The 25,938-nt window shown below is 43.5% G+C and overlaps 2 protein-coding genes across 8 annotated transcripts; one reads left to right on the forward strand and one right to left on the reverse strand.

The window, feature by feature from the left end:
- The first annotated feature begins 420 nt into the window (after window positions 1-420).
- On the forward strand, window positions 421-14,704 carry epb41l4b (erythrocyte membrane protein band 4.1 like 4B). Its single transcript, XM_028426529.1, has 23 exons — window positions 421-1,327; window positions 3,763-3,867; window positions 3,946-3,988; window positions 4,483-4,561; window positions 4,807-4,851; window positions 5,541-5,593; window positions 6,103-6,223; window positions 6,750-6,837; window positions 6,927-7,015; window positions 7,406-7,475; window positions 7,552-7,721; window positions 8,284-8,393; window positions 8,968-9,001; window positions 9,288-9,321; window positions 9,444-9,547; window positions 12,146-12,285; window positions 12,577-12,698; window positions 12,795-12,908; window positions 13,001-13,056; window positions 13,138-13,290; window positions 13,496-13,616; window positions 13,777-13,910; window positions 14,544-14,704. Exons 1-23 carry the CDS (start codon window positions 1,037-1,039, stop codon window positions 14,605-14,607), a joined length of 2,340 nt encoding a protein of 779 aa, XP_028282330.1. The 5' UTR covers window positions 421-1,036; the 3' UTR covers window positions 14,608-14,704.
- Window positions 14,705-16,364: 1,660 nt separating this feature from the next.
- esrp1 (epithelial splicing regulatory protein 1) lies at window positions 16,365-25,819 on the reverse strand. Of its 7 annotated transcripts, none has more exons than XM_028426526.1 (16): window positions 25,461-25,819; window positions 25,005-25,163; window positions 24,802-24,918; window positions 24,355-24,466; window positions 23,904-24,047; window positions 23,757-23,811; window positions 23,539-23,649; window positions 23,261-23,393; window positions 23,111-23,153; window positions 22,180-22,499; window positions 21,391-21,615; window positions 21,057-21,297; window positions 19,840-20,017; window positions 18,988-19,129; window positions 18,440-18,529; window positions 16,365-17,573 (listed from the first exon to the last, which is right to left on the reverse strand). In XM_028426526.1, exons 1-16 carry the CDS (start codon window positions 25,590-25,592, stop codon window positions 17,439-17,441), a joined length of 2,337 nt encoding a protein of 778 aa, XP_028282327.1. In that variant the 5' UTR covers window positions 25,593-25,819; the 3' UTR covers window positions 16,365-17,438. The 7 variants fall into 7 exon arrangements, with proteins under 7 accessions (XP_028282327.1, XP_028282326.1, XP_028282328.1 ...); XM_028426525.1 differs by having other exon boundaries at window positions 21,045-21,297; XM_028426528.1 differs by having other exon boundaries at window positions 17,438-17,573; window positions 18,407-18,529; window positions 21,045-21,297.
- Between the last annotated feature and the right edge of the window lie 119 nt (window positions 25,820-25,938).

Genomic DNA, 25,938 nt, shown 5'->3' on the forward strand with positions numbered 1-25,938 from the left:
GATCAGTAATACATAAATAAAGTATGAATCCCTCAAGAAGCCTAAAAGTATGCCTGTCATTGGTGTGTTTTGTATGAGACAGTGATCACATTCCTAAAAAAATAGCTTTGCTTTTATTATTTTTATTTAAAGTATTTTATTAGTTTAACTTTCTGATGTTTTTATTCTTTAGGATATCAATAGTTTGATTGATAGCCGCTGACCTTGAAGAATAGCTAGGCTACACCTTTATTTCGCTGGGGACTGCTTGAAAACCGTTTAACGACCCCTGAGGGCCCCTAGGACCCCACCTTGGGAACAAGTAATCATTTACTCTTATCTTGTCCCCAGGCAGGCGGGTCTATGACCGACAGGTGGCGCTGGGTGTCCTGTTCTCATGGGTCGAGCTGTCGGGAGGAACAGAAGTTTGTTCTGCGCTGTGTTTTTACGCAGGCGCAGTTCATGCTGTTTGTCCAGTTTCGCTGGTTGACTTTTACCTGTGAGGTAGACTAGTTTCTGTTCGCCGGTGGGAATAAGAAACAACAAGCACCGGGTTCCGGTCCAGAGGTGATCCGACTTTCCTCCTCCCTCCCTGGCCCCGTGTGACTCAGGGTTTCCCGCTGCGGAGCGTCGGACGGGATTTCTCCGGGATTTTAGAGTCGGTGCGCAACAGCGAGGAAAGCAGGAGGCAGGTGCACGGGAGAGGACAGGACAGGGGCAGGAGGAGGAGGAGGAGGGCTGCTTGTGTTTCCGTGACAGACTCCTGCCGCTCACACCGGACCGAATGATTGGAAATCAACTGGTTGGCGCCTCGGTGGTCGATCTGCGTTAGTTTCATTAGTATGCGGCTGGAGTCCCCCGCTGCTGCCGACATCCATCCCGAGGACTGATCGGCAGCCCTGAAGTCTCCTCCGTGCTTGCTGAGTGACTCCTCGCCCCGGGAGGACGAGCAGGTGGAGGCGGCAGCAGCAGAGACAGGACCCCGGCTGCAGCGACAGTTGCGTGGAACAGTTTTCACGGACACAACACGGACCTCCTCGCCTTGTTGATCGTGAAGATGATGGGCTTTCTGCGCCGGACGTTCAGCCGCCGCTCCCGGAGCCGCTTCCAGACGAGAGAGAGGGACGAGCGGGACGGTAAAGGGGGAGGAGGAGGAGGAGGAGGAGCAGGAGCAGGAAGGGTGACCGGGAACCCCCTGCTCTTGGCCCACCAGCAGCAGGTCGTCCACGCGCCCGCTGTGGTCAGCGGTGGAGCTGTGGTTCACATCCCGGCGGGAGGGACGGCGAGGACCACCATCACCTGCCGCGTCCTGCTGCTGGACGGGTCGGATGTCAACGTGGATTTGCCTGTGAGTGCGCTGTGTGTGTGTGTGTGTATGTGTGTAAACAAGAGTAGAAGTAGCAAGACAAGGTGGTAGCACAGATCTACCGTGTGTCAAAGTGTGGCCCGTGGACCCTGTGGGGTCCATGTTGAACTGCCTGGTGGTCTGCAAAAATGACAGATGGGGTCACAGCCCTGAAATGTAATATGCTGTGATTTATGTAGTGTGGAGTCATGGGGGGATTTAGACACTTTCAGGAGTTGTTTTATGATTATGAAAGCTTGGTTTAAGCCAACTATGACTGGATAAAGTGTAAAAAAAATATTTTTCAGCTTTTTAACTTCATTTACAAACAATTAGGCTGATTACTTTTTTGGCCTTTTTCACTTTAGGTGATGCAAAAATGAGCTCATTTAAGACTTCATCTTTGGACCTGAAGTGTCCCATTTTTCACCACATATTCCCAAAATCGGGTTGATCATTAAATCATTTTTTACTTTCCTGTGTGTGTAAAAGCTTTTTCACTCTCATAAGTTACCAAAGTTTCACCGTCTGTGCCATCACTGTGTCCTAAATAGTAGCAGAGTGTGTCCTCCTGTACGGTGAGCGGTACAGCTCCAGATGGAGATCAGCCACTTCATCACGCTGCCTCTCCATTCTGACTGCAGGGAACTCTGAGCTCAGACCTGAAGCTGCCCCCTTCTGTTTGCTCGTTCGCAGCATCTCTCCTTCACTCTCTTTCCTCTCTGTTTGCCTGCATCTGATCATCCTCATGTCACTCCCCCTCCTTGTGCCATGCTCCCTCATAATCTTCTTTTACACTCCCTCAGTGGTTTGCTCCCTTGCTCATCATCTTTCACACCCCTCCCTCCTCTTCTTCTTCCTCTTCTTCTTCTTCTACTCCTGCTTCCCCTCCTGTGCTCCCTCTATTCCCTGACTCCCTGATCTGATTTAACACTGTGGGGACTCTGTCACAGACGAGTGCTACGAGCGGGTGCGGAGTAGGTGGGAGGATGAGTGACTGTGTGTGTGGGCATGTGTGCGTAAGTGGCTTCCTCCATAAGATGTTTTCATTCTGAAGGTTGAGTGTGTCACCGAAGCTGTTGCGTGCATGCGTCACCTCGGCTGGTGCGTTGTCGGTTGTCTGGGTAGAGAGTCTTTTTCTTGTCCTACAGGGAGATTACAGCAATAACACAAAGCTTCTCACAGTTAAAAATGACACATGACTTGTCGAACTGGTGGCTTAGTCACAGGTGTGTTGGAACAAGTTTGTTCATGCGCCCTTGTTTTCCCACAGGCATTGATAGAGCAATGCTGAAGCACTAAAACTCACCTATTCAAGCTTATTAGTCTGTCACTTCAGGCTGAAAGAAGCAACACAAGGCCGAACAGGAAGAGTCAAATATTCACCGCATGTGACTTTGTGAAGGCAAAATGGCCTCCGCATGGGAACCCATGTGATATAGAGGCTATGATTTCAATCAGCCTCTCTAAACTACATGCAGCAGAATGAGCAGGAGAGTTTTTTTCCTGTCCCTAATCCTTTAATACCACTGATTTCCTCACACATTCAAACACACACCAGGAAGTTTGGACTGGTTATCAGGAGCCAAAGTACAAGGCTGTCATCTTTCTACACACCCGCTGTGTTTTTTATATGGGTCACATATTAGGTCTTCATGCAGGGCGGGGGGAGGCTTTACTACTCATAAACTGTCCTGATGAAGTTAAGGACAAAATGCTGCAATTTGTGCTGAAGTTCACTGACTCACATTTATGGTTGTGTGTTTATGACAAAGGCCTGAAAAAAATGGCCTTTCCCTCAGGGGCTTGTCCTTCTCGTTTTGACCCAGATGCACACACACACACACAGAGACAGACACACACAGCTGCTTTCACATCCACTACATGTCCTTCTGCTCTAATATGAACACCTGGTCTGTTTCTAATTCAATGTCTATCAGATAATCTGGCTGCGAACTGAGTGATGCTCCTCCTAACACAGTTTTAAAGAATCAGTGTATCCATCAGAGAAGATCATGTTACCACAGCAGAAAAGATAAAAATAAACACAGTCATGGTATCAAATTTTCATGATGCAATCGTCATGGCCAAATGAACTCAATCAAATCACAGTTAAATTCCTATTGTTTATTTGACTCAGTGTTAGCTGACCTGAATATCTGAAAAACAACCATGGCAGAAGAGAAATGTCACGTCTGCTTTCAGCACAAACAGCATTGCTCTTTCACAGCATTTAACCAATCACACAACGTCAAGGTATTGACAGCATACAAAAAAACATGCTGGTGACTGCTTGTTGTTTGCATGATGGGTCTGACCTGCTGCTCTGATACAGATACATAGGTTAAAGCCTGGATGATGATGGATTATAGAAGAATACTTGTTCATCCCAACAACCCTAAAACACAATTAAACTCTAGTTTTCTTTCCTGTGGCAGAGCAAGTCCAAAGGCCAGGACCTCTTTGACCAGATCATGTATCACATAGACCTGGTCGAGACTGACTACTTTGGCCTGCAGTTCATGGACACAGATCAAGTCTCAGTGAGTAACAAACCCTTTCTTCTACATTACAAACTGATTCAGATCACCTGAATCTCACCTGCTTGTTTTGTGTTTTAGCACTGGCTGGATATGTCCAAGCTAATAAAGAAACAGATCAGAGGTAAGTGTTATGTTTTTTTTCTCTAATTAGGTGTGTGTGTGTGTGTGTGTGTGTGTGTGTGCATGAAGAAGTGCAGTGTGGCAGCAGGTACGTGGGGAGCAGGTGGAGCATTATCAAATGTTGACACGGTGATTAGCATGTGCATTAGGAGCCGTACCCTTGTTTGCTCTCTGGCTGGTAACAGGGGGATGAATGGTAGCAGTAGCGAAGAGGGGGAGGAAGAGGAGAGATGAATGTTGTTCTTCATTGACTGCGTGGTAGACCTGAAACTGAACTGATTGATGTTGAATTGAAACAAGTAGGTTACAGAGAAAAATTGGGGGAATAAAGATTTCTGGGCATGTCCCACTGATGGATGGAGTGGGTGAAAAGACTCGAGTGGATGCATGAGATTAAATGGATGAAATAAATTATATGAAGACATGATTTGATTAAATTAATTTTCAATAAATTACCGCTTTATCACGTCCCACCTGTTTCTCTTCATGCTGTAGACGGGCCACCATTCAGACTGTTCTTCAGAGTCAAATTTTACTCGTCAGAGCCAAATAACCTGCGGGAGGAATTTACAAGGTAAAAGTCACACACAGACACACACACACAGTTTCCTCTCGAGCCCGTTGTAGAGGTCCAAAGGGGACGTGGGGCTAATTACTCTGCTGCCATGGGCAGATTCAAATCAAGGCCAATCGGACAGAGACTTGTTAAAACAAATTATGTGTCAGAGATGAGGAAGAGCCTGTTATACATCAATTGATTTATGTTCTCGTCTTGCCGGCGCCTCACTCATTTGTTGTGTTGCTTTGTCGCACCAACAGGTATCTGTTTGTGCTGCAGCTTCGACAAGACATCCTGTCTGGGAAGTAAGTCACTGTTAATGCTCTGCAAAAATAATGAAAGACACACACACACCGTGATATATATATATATATATTTATAAAACAAACATACAGTGTGGTATTGTTTGGTTGCACATTTAATGAAATTGAAGCTTTGTAGTTGAGTTGAAATGTGTTTTATTGTCAACTAGCTAAACAAACATGCTATTAAAATTACAAACAAAATGTCCTCACAAGTCATGTTTGTGCGCTTCCTCTTTATTTATGAAGAGAAAACACACACTCACCTGTAGCAGCATGCACACAGGTCACCTCCACTGGAGTTTTTAGGGACTTCACCACAGTGCCGTCTGTTTCTACTACACACAAACACAAACCTCCCTGCACACACACACACACAGTATTTTACCCCTCACTCCCTCCTCCTGCTTCTATCTGGGCCACGGATCCCCAGAGTCCAGCTCTATTATAAAGCTCAAGATCAAGAACAGCAGCTTATTTTAGGAAAAGGGTTGCTCCTCTCCTCCTTGACACACACACACACACACACACACACACACACACACACACACACACACACACACACACACACACACACACACTTATGTCTGATTGACACATGATAACCTGTACGCGTCACACCATGTTTAGGTTCTAGTTTCAGGAGCTCACACTGAGAAAAGCTCATCATTAGTGTCTCTTTGTGTCTGCAGACTGAAATGTCCGTATGATGTGTCAGTGGAGCTGGCATCATATTGTTTACAAAGTAAGTAGACTTCTCACTTCATTTATGTGAATAAATGGAGTTTGTTTTCCTACTGCTGAAAAAAACACACAATTTTTCACTCACATGAGATATGTGACTGAGATTTAAAATGTTTATTTTATGCATATTATTGTCTTTATGCTGTATATTATGTGACAACTATCTTTAAAAAATCTGTACAGCAGTCAGATGTTCATTACACAGCTGTGTTAAAAGTGAAATTGTTAAAGTTTCACAGGCAGTCAAAATGATTCAGAGATACAGGAATGAATCTACACTGTAAGCATACTGGGCTAATAAGGCTGTAGTGTATAAAGCGTGTTATGTTGTTGTCTGTCAGGGAGTTGTGTTCCTGTGTTGCTTTAAATAACTGCAGCAGCACAGTAAACGGTGTGACCTGTTAAAGGTGAACAGCACACTGCACACTCTCCTCTCCTGCTGCTCCACTGATTGTGTCCCTGACATGCTTATTGTGCATCTGAATTTGTGTTTTGTGTGTGCGCATCCAGGTGAGCTGGGAGACTGCGACCCTTTGGAGCACTCTCCTGAGCTGGTGTCGGAGTTTCGTTTTACTCCAAAACAAAGTGAGGCCATGGAGGCGGACATCTTCAGCAGGTGGCTGGAGCTCAGGTGAATATAAAGTTCATCACAGAGTGACACTGCTGTGTTGTAGCTGCTTATTGAAGGGTGACAATTTGACCTCTCTCCTTGCCGGGTGAAACAAAAGGGGTGAAAAGCTGAGCCCTGAAAAGGAGGAAGTCATTTAGCACCAGCATTTTCTCTGACATGGGCATCTAATTTCACCATTCCCATGCTCTCTCCTCCTCCGGCTGGTCCTTCCTATCACTGGTCTGCATGAAGGATTATGGGATTAATCCCTGGAGGGTCTTGATTGATTCCAGGCAGTATTTAACCCAGCCGAGCTCTGATTGCTCCCATCTCGGATTAGATTACATACACATATGCTTCACTTCACTGGGCTCGTCTGAGCCAGGCAAGGACACACTGAGTTCACAGTCCTTATACACAAAAGTCTGAGTCAGAGATACCGTCACACTAATCACCATCAAAGTTAATGCAGCATGTGAGAGTGACAGGGAGCTGTGGTTGTGTTTTGATTGTGAACATGGTGTCTCACTCTATTGTACATCCACAGGGGAAAGAGCCCGTCTCAAGTAGAGATTTCTTTTCTCAACAAATGCAAGTGGCTGGAACTGTACGGCGTAGATATGCACTTTGTCAAGGTGTGTAAGTGTATTTTACAATCTAAGTGTTTTTTTTAATGCAGATTAGAGGTGAGTGATAGAATAATGTGTGCTTTTTGTGTCTTCAGGGCAGAGATGGAGGAGAATATGCACTAGGTCTAACTCCAACTGGCATCTTGGTATTTGAGGGCTCCAACAAAATTGGGCTCTTCTTCTGGTAAGTACTTTGAAGGAACTCTAGTGATTGCAATTTTACACTAGAAATGATCAATAAACAGCAGAATATTCTCGTTAAAATATTGGAAAGTGTGCAGGTATGTAAATGTTTAATGACACAGCAGCATTGCCAGGAGCTGGTCGCCATAGTAACACAATGCCTATCCTGACTTGTGATGTTCAGGTACACAAGAGCAATGTTTATAAGAAATATGTTTGAAATTAGTTGTAATTTAGTCAATGAAGTGAGCAGATAACTAATTCTAATTTATTAAAATAATCTGATGCTGGAAATAATACTTCTGATGTGCAGGAGGGCGTGACATGAACACTAATTACTCATCTCACTCAGACTAATATGAAACATTTGGTCATCTTTGTATCTATTCAGGCCCAAAATCACTCGACTGGACTTCAAAAAGAGTCGACTCACGTTAGTGGTGGTAGAGGATGATGACCAGGTGTGTGTTCACATATTCCGGTGGCAAATAGATGCCTACATGCTAATAAAATTAAAATTTTTTTTTTGCTATGAAGGGTCGGGAGCAGGAGCACACCTTCCTGTTCCAGCTGGCCAGTGCCAAGAGCTGCAAAACCCTGTGGAAGTGTGCCGTGGAGAGCCACGCCTTCTTTAGGCTACGCCAGCCCACTACAGGCAAGGCCAGCCGCAGTGACTTTACCAGACTCGGGTCCCGCTTCAGATTCAGGTAGAGCACAGAGACGGACTCTCTCTCTCTCTCTCTCTCACACACACACACACTGCTTTAACTGCACTGATGGAGTTTTAATACAAGTTGGCCCCCTCTGCTACTTGTGGCCAGTACTGGTACTTTACCAGCATATGGGGAATAGCATGTCACATAAAACAGAGCCTTTGTATCTATGGTTACAGTGTATCTATGGTTACGTGAATCTGTTCCTATGGTGACTGAGATATTCCCTTAGTATTATCTGTTTTCTTATGACTATTATCAGAGATGGTCAAAGCAAATTCTAACACTTGAAGGGCACCTCCTTGTCGGAGCAGCTGAATCAGAGCAGCGTGGAAAAAATGGATAAAAAAACAGAAGAACCTCAACAGTGTATCTGTTATAATCATCCAGAAAAATCAGGTGCTGGTGTCACCTTTAACTCAACTTTTGTTGTGTACTGTGTGCCATGATTGAGAATTGAGAGAGTAGATGTCACCTGAAAAAAATCTTGCACAATTTGATATAAGTTTCTATAGCTTTATGAATAATTATTTTCATGTCTGTTTGTTTGTCTCAGTGGTAAGACTGAGTATCAGGCCACTCACGGAGGCCGCCTGAGGAGAGCCAGCACGTTTGAGAGAAGGCCGAGCAAGCGATATCCCTCACGTACACAGTCACTGGGGAAAGGTGTGTCTTATCAGCACATTCAGACCGTGAATGACTAACGGCACCTGTTAGATGACAGATGAGAGGCTCTGTTAACATAAAATAACAGCACATTTGCTTTGTAGAAAACTCAAAGGTTGTTTCCTAAAAAAATGGTAAATTTGGCAACTTTTAGGCTCTTTTTAGGCTCTTTTTTGCTATAAATTCCAGGTTGGTAGATGAAAGCGTCACCTTTCTGCTTTGTCAAAAGCACCTGCTGCACACTCCACTCCTCAATAATGCCCACCTTCTCTTAGCCACACAGAGCCTCTACCTCACTTTAATTTATCCCACATAAACCTTCAAATACAGGTTGCAGACTGTATTTACCCGCAAGACTGCTGGTGTTGACACTTTTTATTTATGAGATTAATCATTCAGCCGTAGGAATACAAATGAATGATGGGAGTGTCTGCACTGACAAACAGTAATACACAGACAGCTCCTTTAAAAAAAATAAAGTGCCGGTGGATTAAGATTGAAATGACGAGCCTGCAGTTCTGCTTTCATTCCTGTATTTCCCTTTGCTAACTGGTGTTTTCTATCTTTCTGTCAGTCTCTATTTCTCCAGCGAAGCCTCCACACATCAGGTAACACTCAGAAACACACACACACATCACTGTATTTGTGAGGACATTCCAGTTATTACATTCATTCCTTATCCTCTAACCTTGACCTTAATCCCCATAACGGCCCAGATAATCTTACCTCCAACACAAAAATAGCCCTTTCTAACAGAGAAACAAAATTGTTGTTTTTCTCACTTTTAATGTATTTTGTCTGCACAGCAACCCAGACCAGAATTGTGTATTAATATCTGCATTACAGTTATTGTGCAAATCGGCCTTTGTGGTGATTATTGTCTTTCTTTCCCAGCTCTCATGCCAGCCCTGATCCCAGCCTGCATCCGGTGAGCGACCTCAGATAACCCACTTTCACTCACGCACATGTGCAGCAGCAACTGATCTGGCTTCATCCTAGTGGCCAACATTTGATTTCAGCATCTCTTCAATCCTGTTCTTTCCTCTATAGTACCAACACAACATTCCTATTGGTCACGAGCCGTGGCATTCGCCCCACCCTGCGCTCACACCTCCGGTTTACCTTCAGCCATCCGGACACACACCACCACACAGGTAAGGCCGCTAATCACACAGAGACTAGATGATTGTGAGATTGCTGTAGAATGATGATCATGATGATGCATGTACCATCTGTCTTAGCAGGATTTGAGTCATCTTTTGCATGTGTCCACAGTGTCACACTTCAAGTCACTCATACGCTTCATAACCCTGTCTGTGTCTGCCTCCATGCTTCTCTGTGTGTGTGTGTGTGTGATCCTCCATCTACCTGTCATGTTCAGGCCTTCGTTTGAGGCTGTGAGTCCTGTCTCCAGTCATCCTTCCATCCCGGAGCAACACAGCGGCACTGTCCCAAGATCCGTCAGTTTGGTTTACAGGGATAAAGTCATGACCGCACTTTGACCTCTGTTTAATCCGGGAATCTGCTTCAAAACACTTGACTCCGAAACTGACACAGACTGGTGCTCCAAAGAGAGAAACTCTGGAGATGGAACTGTCTTCATCATCCTCATTAGTCCTGTCTCCATCCATTTGTCACATTCCCTCATGTGTTTAAGTGTCCACCTTCTTAAAGGGATAGTTTAGTTGTTTTATTGTATGAAATAGATGGTGCAGAGTGCAAGTATGGAAGCCAAGCAAATAAATATAATAGGCAGGGTCAGACGAAAAATGTATTTTAACCACCTGAAAATTTCTGCATAAGTTTACTAAATTGTATGCTATATTTATAATATTATCACTGCAGGCTGCCTTTTTCCTACAATGAACTGAATTATATTGCTTCATGGATAATCACCAGACTCATTAACGAAAACTGTACCTCACAGAACACAGCCACCGGGCTACCACTGTGTGATGCTGGAGTTTTAACACGGTTCTTTAGATCTGAACGTATGTGCGCTTTGTGTGATTGCGTGTTAACTCATACAATCACACAAACTATGATGTTTCTGTTAATGAGATCGGGTTGCTTTAAAAGAAAAAAAAAGCTAAATGGATACTGTTTTTGTAAGGTGATGATAGTATTCTAAACAATGGACACACTTAAACTTGTGCTGCTTTTTGAAGTGGATAAAATTGGTTTTAATGCTGCCTTTGTCCATAACAATTGATTGTTTGTCTTCCGTGCTGGCGTCTCCAGACTATGAAAAACACAAACTATCCCTAAAGTATCTCACAGTGTGATAAGGTCCTTATCATACAGGCCACAGGTTTTTAAACATTGACGGGAGATGGGGGGCATGTGGAGGGAGAACTGGGGCAAAGATACTGTGCTTAAAGGGAGTGATGCATGTTGATTGTTGTTGTTCTGAAAACAATATCAAGTTAGTCATTGTAGTTTAGCTTGGTTATTTGACCAGCTCATCAGGACTGCTTATTGCCGCAGTTTATTCTATAGGTCAAAACTATCTAAACATACAGTGTGATTTGCACTTCTCTCTATCTTTGATGACCACAAATGATTGTAAAAGCCTTAAAACTACAATTTGTCAGCAAAAAAATCTCTAGAAGTGCAAATTTTAAATCCAGCCGAATGCCTTTTCTGTTTCCAAGCCCAAGTTTCTTTAATTTCTGCAACACGTGGACAAACTACTGCTAAGGAATAGACACCATCCAGCAACCAGCTTATGTGAGGTCCATGCTAAGCTAAAAATAAACCACACAATCTCCACAACTTTTTTTAGTTATCAAAACGATCCAGTTTTCCTGTGCATTCATGGAGATGTTGAAGCTTGTTGGTAATTTTGCATAATTTTAATGGTGGCACGCTGCCAGCGTGTACACAAATACAGGCAAACGCTGTAAATTGAAGCCCAAACCTTAAGTCTCTCCAGGATACATCGCTTTATACCACCTTTGGAGACTGTTCAAAACTTAATGTATTTGTTGCACTCAGTTTTTTTTTACATTATTGCTCAGAATTATCCATCATCATGATGATTTTTATTGTCATTCATCTTGATCCAGATACTCACAAATAAGACAAAGAGCAGGTTTGATATTTGTGCCTTGCTTTGCTTGTGGATATGTTATATAGTGATTATTGGGGTTTTAATCCTTGTTTACCACAAGATCTCGAATCTGCATTAAATGATAAAAGCTTTCTCTTAGGACAGCTACATTATTCCAAATCACTTTAAAGTGATGTGAGTGCTGAGACATGATTCTCAGTAGGGTGAAGGGGTCCAGTCCTGTTTAAGGGTTACACTGCTTTATGGCTTTATGTATATAAAGTGTAGTTGAGTGTAATATAGAAATGTGAAGTAGAATCCTGCATGTGTGGTGTCTCGCTTTCACAATGACTTTGAAAAGATAAACATTACATTAATGTTACATCAGGTTATGGTTTTGCTAAATCAGCCAATGTTTACAGTGTGGCCAATATTTTTGCTGTTATAGCATGTTGCCTTCACTCGAATCATTTTGCCTTTAGGGATGTTGCCATATTGCTTCTAAAACAAATAAACTGTTCATGAATGCAAAATGCAAAAAGGTTCCGTCCTTCATTGTCCTTCCACAGGCACGTGCTTTAAGAACCTGTGGGCTTGGACTGATTACAATGATGGTGATGCTTACTGTTTCTTTTATTGATTATATTGTCATGTTGTTGGGTTTGGCGGGGTTGTTTTGTTTGCTTGTGTCATCCCTCAGTTTCCCACTGACGGGTCCCGCCTCAGACCACCAGTTCAGTGTTGAAGAGAACGAGAATTCATATGCTGGCAAAGTCCACCACCGACACCGCCGCCACACACACAGCCAGGACACACTCTGCCACACACACACCAAGACCAGTGAGTACTGAGAAAAGCTGCACACACACACTGGTAGGTCCAGACTCTACACTGATGCTCTTTTTCAAGGTCCAGATCACCCAAAGGTCAAAAAAACAGAAAGCTGTGTTTATATCACAATACAACAAGGGAGGGGGAGGAATTTCAAAAGAAGTGTAAAATGACACATTATGTGTAGAATGTTCAGTTTATTGTGGATTAAGAAACAAATTAAGATTTATTAAGAATTAATGAGTTAACCACAAAACTCATTCACAAAAAACTCATAGCTCATTACTGTGTGTCGATTAGAACGTCGAGCTCCTCCCTGCCCCGCTGATGAGTTGGACATCTCTCAGTCTCTGCTCAAGGCTCTGGAGTCAGAGAGTGATTCTCCTCCGTGGCCCTCGCTGCACGTCAACATTGACAACAAGGTCAGACACGTTTCCCACATGCTGTTTGCCTGTCCTGCTTCCTAAATGATATTTACCCAATGTCTCCTTGCCGTTCTCCTTCGTTCCCCCCTGCAGGGAGAAGAGAAGCAGCTGTCTGAAAAGTCTCTGCACCCGCCCACTTCTCCAGCGATGCTCCCAGACCACCTGAAATGTAACATCCTCAAGGCCCAGATGGAGGCAGCTTTCAGGGTGAGGATCTAACTTCTCTCTGAACATTTACCTTCCATCTTCTCTGTGTTGTTGTTCCTAACACACTTAACTATTTCTCCTCCACACTAAAGAAGGAAACTCCAACAACACCCAGAGTAAAGGCCTCAAATGAGACCCTGAATGAGAGGTCAGTACTTCAGTCTTTTTTTTGTTTGGATGTGTTTAGGCATCTTTCTTCATACCATGACGTCCTCTGTATGACCTTCAGGTACCAGAGTTCGTCTCAAGACTCGGCTGCATCCAGTCTGACTGCAGACAAGACTCCTCACAGGCAAGACTGCAACCCAGCGTCAGAGACTCTGCAATCTAAAGCCAACCCGAGCAGCAACCGCAGAAAACGACTGGTCCGACAGTTCAGCTTGTGAGTACACATGACCTTTTAGTACTTCTGCTCCCAGAAAGCACTCAGGCCCCTGCGAGTGGAAGATTGTCCTCCTGTATTAAATACTCCACTGGCCACTTGATGCAAAAAGCTCTGCTATCTCTGCTCTTTGATAATGACATTTTGCTCAGAAGCATCTGCAGGTCATGTAGGTCATCCAGGCTCTCTATTTGTTCCTCATCAGTAACCATGAAGATGAAGATAATCTCCCAGAAGCCCTTGCAGCCATCTCCTCTCAGAGTATGGCAAAGTCAGGATCTAACAGCTCGTTAGACAAACAGATTCAGCCATCTATATACCCCCAGGTACCACACACACACACACACACTTAAAACCTTTAAGAATGCATATTTGTTTAGTGCACTACACTTCACTGATGAGGGGATTAATTCAACATCTGCGTGTAATCTGTAAGTAAACAGAGGGGTGTGTGTGTGTGTGTGTGTGTGTGTGTGTGTGTTTCAGGTGGATAATATGCCAGCTCTGGAGCTGGGTAGTCCCTGCTGTCCCTCACCTTCACCTTCCCCTCACCTCTCCCCTTCTTACTACCGTAGCTCGCTCCCTCACCTCGTCCCTTACCTCGCTGCCCAAAATGACAGGTAACACACCTTCTCTCCGGTGGAAAGAAAATTCAAATAAACAAATAAGAAACTTTTACTTTATGCTACAGATTTTACCTTCATCACATTTTTAGCAGCATTAAACTGAACACAGAAAATAAGAATTTGAAAATAGATTTGTTTGCTGATTTCAGTTTAATTTGATAAAGAAACACATGTGTAGATGAATTATAAAAAGCGTAATGTTTTCTTGTATTTCATTTACTTCCTGTGTTTTGTGGGCTGCTGGTGTATTTAACAATATAAGGATCATCGTAGTAACATTAAGTTCCTTTATGCTAACAAAGACTTTGTTACAAACTCCTGGATACAATTTCAAATGTATTTTTACCATATAAATGATATAAATGTACAATAATAGGAAACAAAGTTGTGCATTTGGTTAATACTAGTATAAGCTAAGTCTGGCTAGCTGCTGTGATTCCCCACTCTTTCCTCTTATCCAAAATCTTTGTGTCTGCTTTGTTATTCCACAGATAAGACCGTAGCAAAATCTAATTAAAGGGCCTGCTTGTTATTGTAAACATGTTTTTATTCTGTCGTCTCTTGACAAATGTTTCATTCTTGGTGAGATACTGAAATGAATAATACTAAATTTGCCTGTGTCTGTAGCGGAGAGGAAATTAGGTTGGACAGAGAGAAGATCCTGAGAGCCCTCCTGATGACAGAGCTCTGAGTGCTTGGCATCATCGTCAGAGGAAGACGAACGAGCAAAAAGCTCAAAAGGAAATCCCAAAGTCACTGACGTCGATCAGCGTTTGTACATTTGCATTGCACATTTAGCCATTATATAAATATATATTTGCATAAAGGCGATTGTTATATTTGCTTAATGATTATTTTAGAATACTCATTCTTTATATCCAGTGAAATCAAAGTGTATAAAAAGTCACTCACATGCATCACAGACAAGCTGCAGATGTGACATGGTGCTGCCTGCATGTTAAGAATGTTTGTCTAAACGTATTATCTGATTTGTTTTGAATTTTTTTTTGTGATTTCATCATCACTGTGTCCGTGCTGATGCCTAAACTGAGCTCAGACAGTGACTGAAGCACCGAGTGGCACACAAAAAGGACTGTTGAAGTGAAAGTCACCTCAGTTTTGAATGTTTAAAATGTAAATAGACACTGTAATTAAGATGCTGATGACAGAGCAGGCATTACCTCCGTATATAAATATATATATACATATATATATATATATTTACTACTTCAGATCTCCATTTTTACATGCCAAAACATTTACAGCATTTGTGGTTTTAAAATCCTGTAGAGTCTCAATCTGCCCACTAGAAGGAGACAGATCTACAGTCAGAGCTCTTGTGGCAGCATTGATCCCATGCTACAGGTTGTCATGAACAGATCACAGCTGTTTTTTTTACATGAAGGTTAACTAAATGGAATCCAAATTCAATAATGTATTAGAAGGCTAATTATGTTTGTCACAACCCACATGTGAGGCATTATATAATATGCCACGGCACTGTACGTGTTGACTGATCTGCCCTCGGCTGGATCTTAATAAAGGCCACATCATCAGTTTGAAAACACTGCGGTAGCATCTTTGGTCTGTGCTTTTACACGGGAATGTGGGTCGGCCTCACCCTGCCTGCCTTGTTTGTAATGTTTGTGTTTAGCCGCCACCCTCCCTGTCAGGGAATGCTGTTATATTACTGATTTATCAGGTGCAGTTCAGTGAGTCAGGTAATTGCACGTCTGATCAGTCAGATTATTCATCCTGAAGATTGGCAGATTATCTTGTTTTAATTTAAATTAATCTAGGAAATTATAAAACAAACTGTCATGAAAAAGACTTGCTCTGCCCTCAAGAAAAAATTTTAGTTAATTATGGCACAATTAAAGCTCCTACATAAGTGCTCTGAGCTTACTGCAGGATTACAAGTAGTGTTGCTCTGCTAGTATAGCCAGCATGTTTTTGTATGTTGGAGAATGAACAAGTGTGTTTAAAAGGGATCAAGCTGGGTGGGGTGCACAAGATTATGTTACACAATACCAAATCTGCCCCGAGGGGGTCTGACATGGTTTTGTCTGCCTTCCTTCTCTCTTCCTGCTCTCTCTGTGTTCTTCACTTTTCCACCTGATAGAAAAAAGGGCCATCCTCTCACATAATGTGTTTGGTGTCTGTGAGTGACAAAAGCTTCTCTGCTGTAGAATGTGTATGTATGTGGGAAAAGGCAGCGGTAATCACTGAGGACAGTATGAGGGAGTTCCCACAGTTTAGCCTTGAGCCACATTCTGTCATCAGACCACTCCACCTGTGTGTTTATTCTCCTGCACTACAAACCCTCCCGAGGCTCAGACAGCACACAATGAGTGCACTGCAATGCTCAGAAGAAGAGAGAGAAGCTGGAAAACTTAACATGTGTTTATTGTGTTTTTTTTCCAGCATGGGTGCAGCAGGTGGTAAGCCCTGTTCATGCACAGAAACATAGAGCCCAAACAAGGGCACAGACAGAGATGCACATCACACCTGTCCTCCATTTGCTTTCCTTTTCAACTTTCCAAGTGTCCAGGTTAAAAAAAAAAAACATTTGTTCAATCACATCAGGACAGATGGTGGAAAGAGGAAAAGGAAAAAGTGAGGGACCTTTTCTTTTTTCTAATTAAAATATGTAATTAACCAACTCAAACTCCTGAGAAGGACTGAGAAGGTAAGCTGAGATCCTGTTACTCGAGTCCTCCTGAAGAAAGCAAACCAGTGGTTAGGTGACAGAAAACAGGGCCTGTCCTCTGTTTAGGTGAGTCCAAAACAAAAGCCAAGACAACATTGGCATAACACAACATGGAACGAGACCCACACAGGGCACATAAAGGAGCCAGCTAATGTAGTGTGAGATTATTTTTTTAAATGAAGCCTGACGTGAGGACCAGTCTCTCTGACAAGCTCACAGTGTAACATATCTGTCATAATTCAAAGATACTGCTATTACACTCAAAATTAGTCTTATTGATTAGCAGTGCATTGATATTTGGCATTATGTAAACATCTTAAGAGTTTTACTGCTAACTTCTTCATGCACTAAAGCTTCCAATACAATCACTGTGTACTGTATCAAATGTATATAAACACATAAAAATGTATTGCATTAACAGATTAGGTGATAACACATGCTTTGCATAATACTCTCATCTGCATCCATCGTCTATGACACACTCACACACTCACTTTCACTCTTCACAGAAAAGCTTAAAGAACAGATTTAGCTCGGTTGCTACTAGGTTCATTCTTCTCTAGTTTGGCTAGCAAATATCATAATGATTATATATAACAGGTTAAAAATCTCTATAAAGCTTTTAAAATACACAATGTGCAATATAAAACAAAAAAAATGCTATTTTTGGCTAAGGCCACAATGAATTTGGTATAAAATACATTAATTTCAGCTTCTAAAGATATAAATAACACATCTAGAGGACTATTCAAAAAACTAAGTCTTTGACATATACCAAACTGTCACATGACCTTTTGTATATATGTGTGACCCTACAGCAGGGTCAGATCCAGGTACTGCCCCCCTGGCTTGGTCATGAGAGCAGGAAGGGACATGAGAGGAGCGTCGCCTCCGGTGGACTGACCAATCAGACTGCTGCTCAGGAGGGAAACGGACTCTGTGGGACCCTGTGAGGGAGGGAAGGGGAGACAGGTACAGGAGTGTTACCTTGGTGTAAAAGTGACCACAAAACAGGAGCCCTTGCACCAGCACCAAATGTTACCCATCACCGCCTCAATCGGCCTGAAGGCTACACCAATCGTTACCCATTTATTACACTACAACACCACCAATTGACCGTTGGCTAATCCCTGCACCCACTTTAGTTACTGTCGCTACGGGCCTCAAGCTTTTTATACTCAGTGGGAATGTTTCAATTTGTTTAGTCCAAGGATTGTATGGTTACTACACATAATCATGAATTGCACTTCAGTAGGTGTAATGAGAAAAAAAACGCCTCACCCTCCAAAGTCTCATTCAAGAGTACTTAAGGTTATAGTACTATAATTGTTCTGTGGCTTTAAATGTGCCATTAAAGGCATTAAAGATGTGCAGTGTGAATCACAGCTGTTCGGACCCTACTGATGTGAGCTGTTCACATTCATTTTCACACTGAGGAATCCACAGCATGGCAGTTTTTTTAATTCTTGGGACTATACAGAGCTGGGTTTAGTGAACGGTCAGTTGGCTTTCTTTGCTATCACTGTATCCATAAAATGCTTTGAATACAGCCGTCAGAAGAGCAGACTTCCCCGTCAAAATTATTCAAAACAGACCCACTGATTAACTACAGTGTACACTAACCAGTCAACCCAACCAGATGTATGGGCATTGCTGCTACTGCATGGGGAAAGAGCAAAAAGTCGCTGTCCTTTTGAGCCTTTGTGACCAGTCAAGCCATTCAGCTACAACCACCGTCTACAGTAAAATCCCCCTCACTGAGCGCTCAGCCAGTCCTTACCTGCCACCTGCCTCAGACACCTTAAATACACACCCATTCTTTGGGCTGCGTAAGCAATGTCCTGGTGGGGTCGTGAACCTGCATGGGCCCGTGGGCATGCATGAGAGCTTCCTCTGGAGCGTACTGTGGCATGAGGAAGGGGGAGGAAAAACAGTGGGCTGAGACACACAAAACTATTGACCCTAAACTAAAAGCCACAAAGGCCTGTAAAATCCAGGGTTGATGCAAAAAGTAAAATAAACATTCTCTGTCCCAGTTTGTCTCCAGACTTGGTATAAACTTCTTTTTCTAATCGTTTATCTTATTCCAGAGATTCTTCACTCTCCTCCAGGTTTGAATAAGAGTTCATCCAATTCAAGTCGAAGCAAGCAGCAGAGTGTGTGTGACAGAACAGGGAGAGTAGACAGGATAAACGAGTTTGATAGCCTCTGGGCAAACAAAGTGGATGCCTGACAATACACACCCATAATACAAGGAGATCTGCAGTGGATCCTACGGTGAGGTATGTGAACTTTGAAAGCACAAAACATTTGCATACATAGGAAGGATGTGAGGCAGACTTGGAGGAAAATGTCTCTTACCTGGTATCCCTGCACTGAATTAATGAGGTCCTTGACTCCATTGCTGTTATAGGTCAGGCCCGGCATGCGCACCAACCCTCCTGGAGAGGAGAGGGATGAGGGGGAGGGGAAGAAACCTAAGGCTGTAGGTGAGCCTGGTGGGCTGTAGAGATAAAAAAGAGACTTATCTTAAAATCAACATAAACACAAACTTGTTTCACAGCAGTGAGTTAAAAGGCCATGAGTAAGTTTGGGTGTTGTCTTTAAGTACAAAAGGGACTGGCCAGGGAGAAACAGAGGTCACTTGCTGTTTACCAAGTTCTCCGATAACATGGCCTTCAGTTATTAACTACCCTTGTTGCAGCATTTCTCCTTGACAGAATGCATTTCATTCACCTTTTTTCTACTCTGTACAGGTTTATCTTTAATGCCAGCGGGGGAAACAAACACTAAACTATTATTAGTTCATGCTGCGGCACAGAACAGATCCATCTGCAGCCGCTTTAGAAAGTTCTTTATGTTGCTTTTTGTCACTTGACAGTTGTTACAGTAAATGTGATAAACTGTTTTGCCATCATGTTTTTGAGTAATTGGTGCAAACAATACCAACATAGTGTCTCTACTCAACAAGTCCACTGGCTTCTGAATGGCTGTATTTTACATGGGAAATTCGACCGCTGATGTAAAGAGACTTTGAAAACACTTCATTTCACTTGACATCACTGTTTTCAATTTTTCCTTTGGTTGGTTTATAATTGGTTAATAAATGAATTATACATTCTTCTTAAAAATTAAAATAAAGGTTTTTAGTACTATAACCACAACTTCAAGAGAGTGGCACTAACTGAGTAACTAACTCCTGACTGTGTTTACCTGGGGTAGTAGGCTGTGTAGTTTGTGTATAGCTGAAGTGATGCAGGGTAGTAGGCGTGTCCTGGCGGTAGAGGGCGAGGGGCGAGTAACACCTGTCCAATGGGAGGGTAGAGAGCAGCAGCCTCTGTGGGCAAGACAGGTGGAGCAGGAGTAAAGGAGTAGGATGGCGGAGATAAACCTGGAGAGCAGAAAATAGACAAAGAGACGAAATATTTACAATCAAACAAACAGCAGCAGACACGCACTGAGTCCTGAAGGTGAAGTCGGGTCATTGTTTCTGAGGGAGGCACTCATGCAAACTTGCAAACAATGACCACCATTAACATTATTTAGCACCTGTGTGTACGCACAATAAAGAAAAAGTGTTTTGTTTGGTGCCAGCTGTGCAGCTGTCTTCTTGCAATCATGCAAAACATGTTTTTTGATTGGTCTTAAGTCAAGTGAATAGAAAGCTGTAGGTCACTTTACTGTAGTTCTGACACTGCATGTATGGAGCCGTCTGTTATGGCGAAGTAAGAGCCACAGTGACCTCAGTCATGTTTCATTCATGTGAACATCACTACTTTATAGCAGACCATTTATAAAGAATACATCAGTTGTGATTGTGCCTCTTTCCAAAAACTAAAGAGTGCACACAGCGGAGGACTACAGACGTGGAGAACAAAGCACATCTACGCACCAGCGGTCAGCTCCGCCCACCTTCTGCACAGCTCTTGATTGGACAAGCACAGGAGACGCATACACTGCGCCGGTCTATTGATGCTAAATCCCACAACCACCACTACCCATCTGATAAGATTAGAGAGTTGTAAGCCGTTTTGCCAAATCTTGCTTACACTTTTCCAACCCTTTCAGATCTTTATGAATTTCCTAAGTAGTGGTAAGAGAGTAGAATTGAGAATGTGTAACAGACATGCCACTGAAGACTATAGTATTCAATCAGAATGTGTGAAAATCGAAAGAAAACGTGAGGTTTCTCAGGTCATGCAGATGGGCGATTTCATTTCACTAAATTACAAAGAGGTGACTACACTCACACCAACATTAACTCTCACACACAGTTTTCAATTCTCCTGGTTAAAAACCAGATGTCCCCCACCCTCCCATCGTTCTAGATTGGAGAAAAACCAGCAACCCTGCCCCCCACGGCAGGAGCCCACCTACCCTGCAGTCCCGAAGCACCCCCAGCTCCCAGCAGCACTTACGTCTGGACTTACATGGCGGAGGGCTGAGCCCTGTCCCACTCCTGCTCCGGGTGTGTGTGTGTGTATGTGTGTGTGAGAGAGAGCCTCCCATCAGCACCAGGCCCATCTCCTCTGCACTGCATGGAAACACCTCCACGTAGCGGCTATTAGCTCCACGCTGGCTGGACATTACATGCTTGTGCAGCCGTTGTGAAGCCTGAAGCGCTCGCTCTGCTGAGGTCATTTGGATGAAGCAGTCCCCCGATGGACGACCCTGGAAACACAGTCACACCTGAAATTACTCTGCAATTGTGTGAGAGAGACTGTGTGATTCAAAGGGTGTGTCAGTGTGGTTCCCTGCATGTACCTGCTGGTTAAGGACCATATGCACACCATGCTGCCTGATATCGTGTGTAAACTCGCCCAAGAAGGTGAGGATGTCCTCTATGCTCGCAGTGTACGGCAGCCCCCTCAGTCTCAGGCAGTCCCTCACACTACCAGGAGGGGGCAGGAGAGACACCGCGGGCAACATTGATACCAGCGGGGCAGGGGCCACAGGGATCAGAGGGGCTGATGAGTACCGGTTCAACACCTTAAAAAAAACAGAACCAAAACACACACACACAGCTTCCAATTACACACTCTGCCTTCAGTGAAGACCATTAAGAACACAGCATAGAAAAACCATCCTTCTGCACAATAAGGACTAGTCCTACGTTGTGTTTAAGTGTGTTGCAATGACAGGAGGTGGCTTGTTGCCAACAGGACACCAGCATGTTTGCATTTCTGGAGAGGACTAATAAAACCTAGTGTGTCCTACATAAAAGCACAAGTAAAGGCCTCTGTATAGATATGTGAGCTTATCAGTGCAGAAAGATAAGAAAATTAATCCACATGAGTTGATCTTGCAAGACAGGGAGGACAGCAAGAGAACAAAGAGAAGCTAGAATAACTACAAACTAAAAAGGAGGCATGCAAACACAGTCCACCTTGTTATGAAAGTCCCCACCCCTAAGGTGTGCTCCAACAACTCCTACACACCCTCACACTGTCATCTTGTGCTGTGTGCTCACAAAAGAATACCTAAAAGCTCTCCTCAAACCTTCACTCATACTGCACAAAAAATGCCCACAGTCACACAAACACCTCAACGTACCTGCTGCACCTCTGCCGCTGTACTTTTAAATAACTCAATGTATCTTTTTCCCAGGATCTCCTTGTGTTTCCTCAAAGCACACTGAGCATGTTCCTCACAGGAAAATAAAACAAAAGCGTCGCCAGTGGGGCGTCCATCTGGATAGCGAACAAATAGGATGCCGTCCCTCCCGCCGCTGACTGGACACATCTCTTTAAGGCCATCTCCAGGGGAAAAGAAGGCAAGCACCTGTTCGTGTGTGGCAGTAAAGGGGAGGCCTCGCATTCTTATGATGATCTGGTCCTCTCGGGACAGGAACATTGCTACCTCGTTGGAGGTACCTGAAATACAAACACACACACAAGGCAACAGACAAACGTGTAAACCACAAATCAATAAACTAATCATTGCAAACGCTTTGTTTCATTGATACTCTGTTGTTTTGGGACCTTTTTTTAAAAAAATGAGAAAAGATGCTTCATGAATTTTTTTACACATTACGCAGTGATATTGTGTAATGGTGAGGTCACGTTTTTCTCTCAGGAGGCCCTCATCATGAGTAAAATCTTAAGTATGCAGTTCAAATGACTCAGTGATGACACTTAACCAGCTGACAAAACAGCAATCTCCCCATGAGGCCATGTTACCATTAACAAAATTATTATATCCAAGTGGCAACCTCCACCTGAAGCCACAGACAAGTGCTAAAATCTGCAGTTTCTTGAGTGGCCACTGGAAAAAAAAAAAAAAAATCAATCCCCCAATCTGATTAAGAAACCCTAACTCCATGGCAACACCGTCGCCATAAATTGCTTTAGCTTCTGTTAAGGACAATTGGGATGAAAACCACCTAATAAAAATGTTTAGATTTCCATAAATGGACAGACTTTTGGTCATACAATCTACGTGATGCTATTGTCGAGACACATATGAACACATTGTATTATCTCACCTCCTGCTATCTTCAGGAAGTCCTCTCCTGTCGCCTTATAAACCTGTTGTACAAAACAGGAGTTATTTTGCCAGGAGTAAATGGAAAATAAAACGGTTATCAGATCAAGTCGAGGCTGTGTCTGTTTTTCTTAATCAGTACCAATGTTACCTCTATGTATCTGTTGCCCATATGGTGTTTGTGTCTCTGCAGCGCCAAGTCTCTGTGTTCTTCACTGACAAAACGAACAAGAGCCTCTCCATTCCTCCTCCCCTGAGCATTAAGACACAGCGCAACCCCTCCTCTACATACACAACACAACATATGGAAGGTTAAAGCACTCTGCAAAGCTCTATCAACAGCTGAGTCTCCTCAGTGTTGTGACTCAGGAGAATTTAATGCAATAACCCGTATGAGTGAGTGTGCCTTTACTATATTAAACAACGTACTTGGCAATGTTGAGCCCTCTGAAGAATCGAGCAATGTCCTGGTCAGAAGACTGCCATGGCAACCCTCTGGCTCGGATCACTGTGTTGTCACTCACTTTCTCCATCTTGCTGCTGCACGCACACAGACACACAACCACGTGGAAAAAAAAAGGTTAAAAATTAAAGTGGAGTTGATTTTAGAAGTAAGAGAGAACACATCTTGAACAGATGTTACTCACCAAGTGCCACTTTCAAACTTTTCACTAACCCTCTCTGGATTCGAAAACATGTGGCCTGAAAAGCGAGTTTTAAAATTTGATAAGCGTTTTGAATTTACAAGATGATAGGACAAGTGGAAGTTTACACAGAAAGTTTGCAGCACTTACAAAATGGCTCAGAAAGCAGTGTAATGGCAACACTGGCCATAAGCTGGACCTGCTGCGCGGCCACCTCTGCAGGCAATATGGCTGCCGGATCCAGTGCGGCTGAGGGATCCCACATGGTGGGGACATCAACAGGTATATTGAGAGCTGAGGAGGAGGCAGTTAAAGAATCTGACAAATAAAATGTCTATGTGTGTGTTCAAAAGAGAGGAGCACAAGGCGAGTGATGTCAGCTTTCTTGTAAGAAAGGGTGTGTGTGGAGTTCGCCCTGTTGGCTAAACACACACTCTTTCAGAGAGAGCTAGGTAAGGTGCTTCCATTCTTTCTTTATTTGCATTTCAAAACTTCCAGCCCTGCAGCCAACACCTGCGGTCTGTGCCGTGTGTTTTGACTGTGCGTACTGACCATATCACATGAAACAACCTGTCAAATATGACAGTAAAGAAAAGGATACACTCTGCCATGATGTGCACATTCAAAGCCTTGAGGTCAGACGTGGGGAAGTGATTCTTGAACTCCTTCCGAAGGTCGAAGAAGGAGTAAAAACATTCTGGGACCAGGATGTTCTGCAGAGGGAATGAAAGGATGTGAACATCAACAGCTGCCATTTTATAGCACTCATACTCATGTTTGCTCAGAACAGCAGAGTTTGGACTGCTTCCTTCATCTCTCTTGTAAACACAGTTTTAGGACACGTGTGTGTTTAAGGTATGTGCATGGGCGTGTGCCATTGAACAGATTTGCATAGGTGTTTTCTCTCCTGTAGATCAACTTTCACTGTAAATTCAGCTGACACAACACTTCCCTTTGTGAGAACATGTGTGCAGTTCCTGCAGCAGTGCGCAGCACATCCGCCCTGGCTGTGAGGCATCCACCCTCCACCCTATCTCAGCTCGCTCACCTTGCTTGCGGCCTCGGGGTGAATCACTTGACGGATGTGGAGCTGTCCATCTGTACACAAACAGACTGACGTGCCTGCACCTGCGCTGTTCACCTCATTTGTTAGTTGTAAATAAAACTGTAAAGAAAAAAAGACATTCATTTCAATCAGAATTGTATTAATAATAACAAGTCTGTAACACAGTGCTGAAAGTAGACGATTACCAGGTTTAAAGCGGCTTCAATATCTGTTACTTTGGAGACACAGTCCGCTCCGAAGACATTCTCCTCTTCCACATCCTCCTCCACCACATCCTCCTCCTCTTTTTCTCCTGTCAAGTCTGAGAGATCCGGCTTAATGAGGAGCTCATTCACCTTGCCCAACTGGTTCAGAGAGGAGAAGAAAAAACAAGTCAGTCTTGAAACAGTAAGCTACAGTAGAAACTCTCGGTCTGTCGGACAATATGTAAAAACAGGAGTATGTGACATTGATATTATTACTGATGAGTTAAGAAAGCTTAAGTCTGTGCCATGTTTTAAGCAGATGCGTGCATATAAACTCACCTGATTCACAACCCTATGTATGCTCTGTTCAGTTTACCTGTCCACTCGTTAACTGCATTTCCTGCTTCAGACTAACGATGATCAGCCAATAATGAACATCTAGGAATAAATCTTTACCTTTTTGTTTTTTACATCCACCAGCTGCCAAACCAGCTGCACCAGCTCCTTCTCGTCGGACCCCAGCAGCTCTCCGCTCGCGCCAGATGTGGCGGTGAAAACCACCGCCAGGTAGTCTACCTGCGCCGTCATCTGAAGGCAAACACAGCCCTCCCAAAAACTAAACTAAAGCTACACAAAACTAAAAGACAGCAACCACCGGGGGATTTTAAACACACGCGGGAGGCGAGGGGTAGGAAGACCTTTACTGTCACACCTGAGCGCAAAGGTGAGCTCCGTAAATCCGAATTTCGTCGCGTGTGATTTTTTTTTTGTTACGTGAAGCCTCCCGCAGTCACCATCACCGAGTAATGGCTGAACGCTCCCAGTTTTTGTAGTGAAGCTACCTGTGTGACCACGTGACTTTCTACCTGCCTCCTCCCTCTTTCAGGTGGTTCAAAGATTAGGACGTGGCAAACCATGGAGGACACAATGGAAT

The sequence above is a fragment of the Parambassis ranga genome, chromosome 16 (assembly GCF_900634625.1).
Source record: "Parambassis ranga chromosome 16, fParRan2.1, whole genome shotgun sequence".
In the NCBI taxonomy this organism is placed as follows: Eukaryota; Metazoa; Chordata; class Actinopteri; family Ambassidae; genus Parambassis; species Parambassis ranga.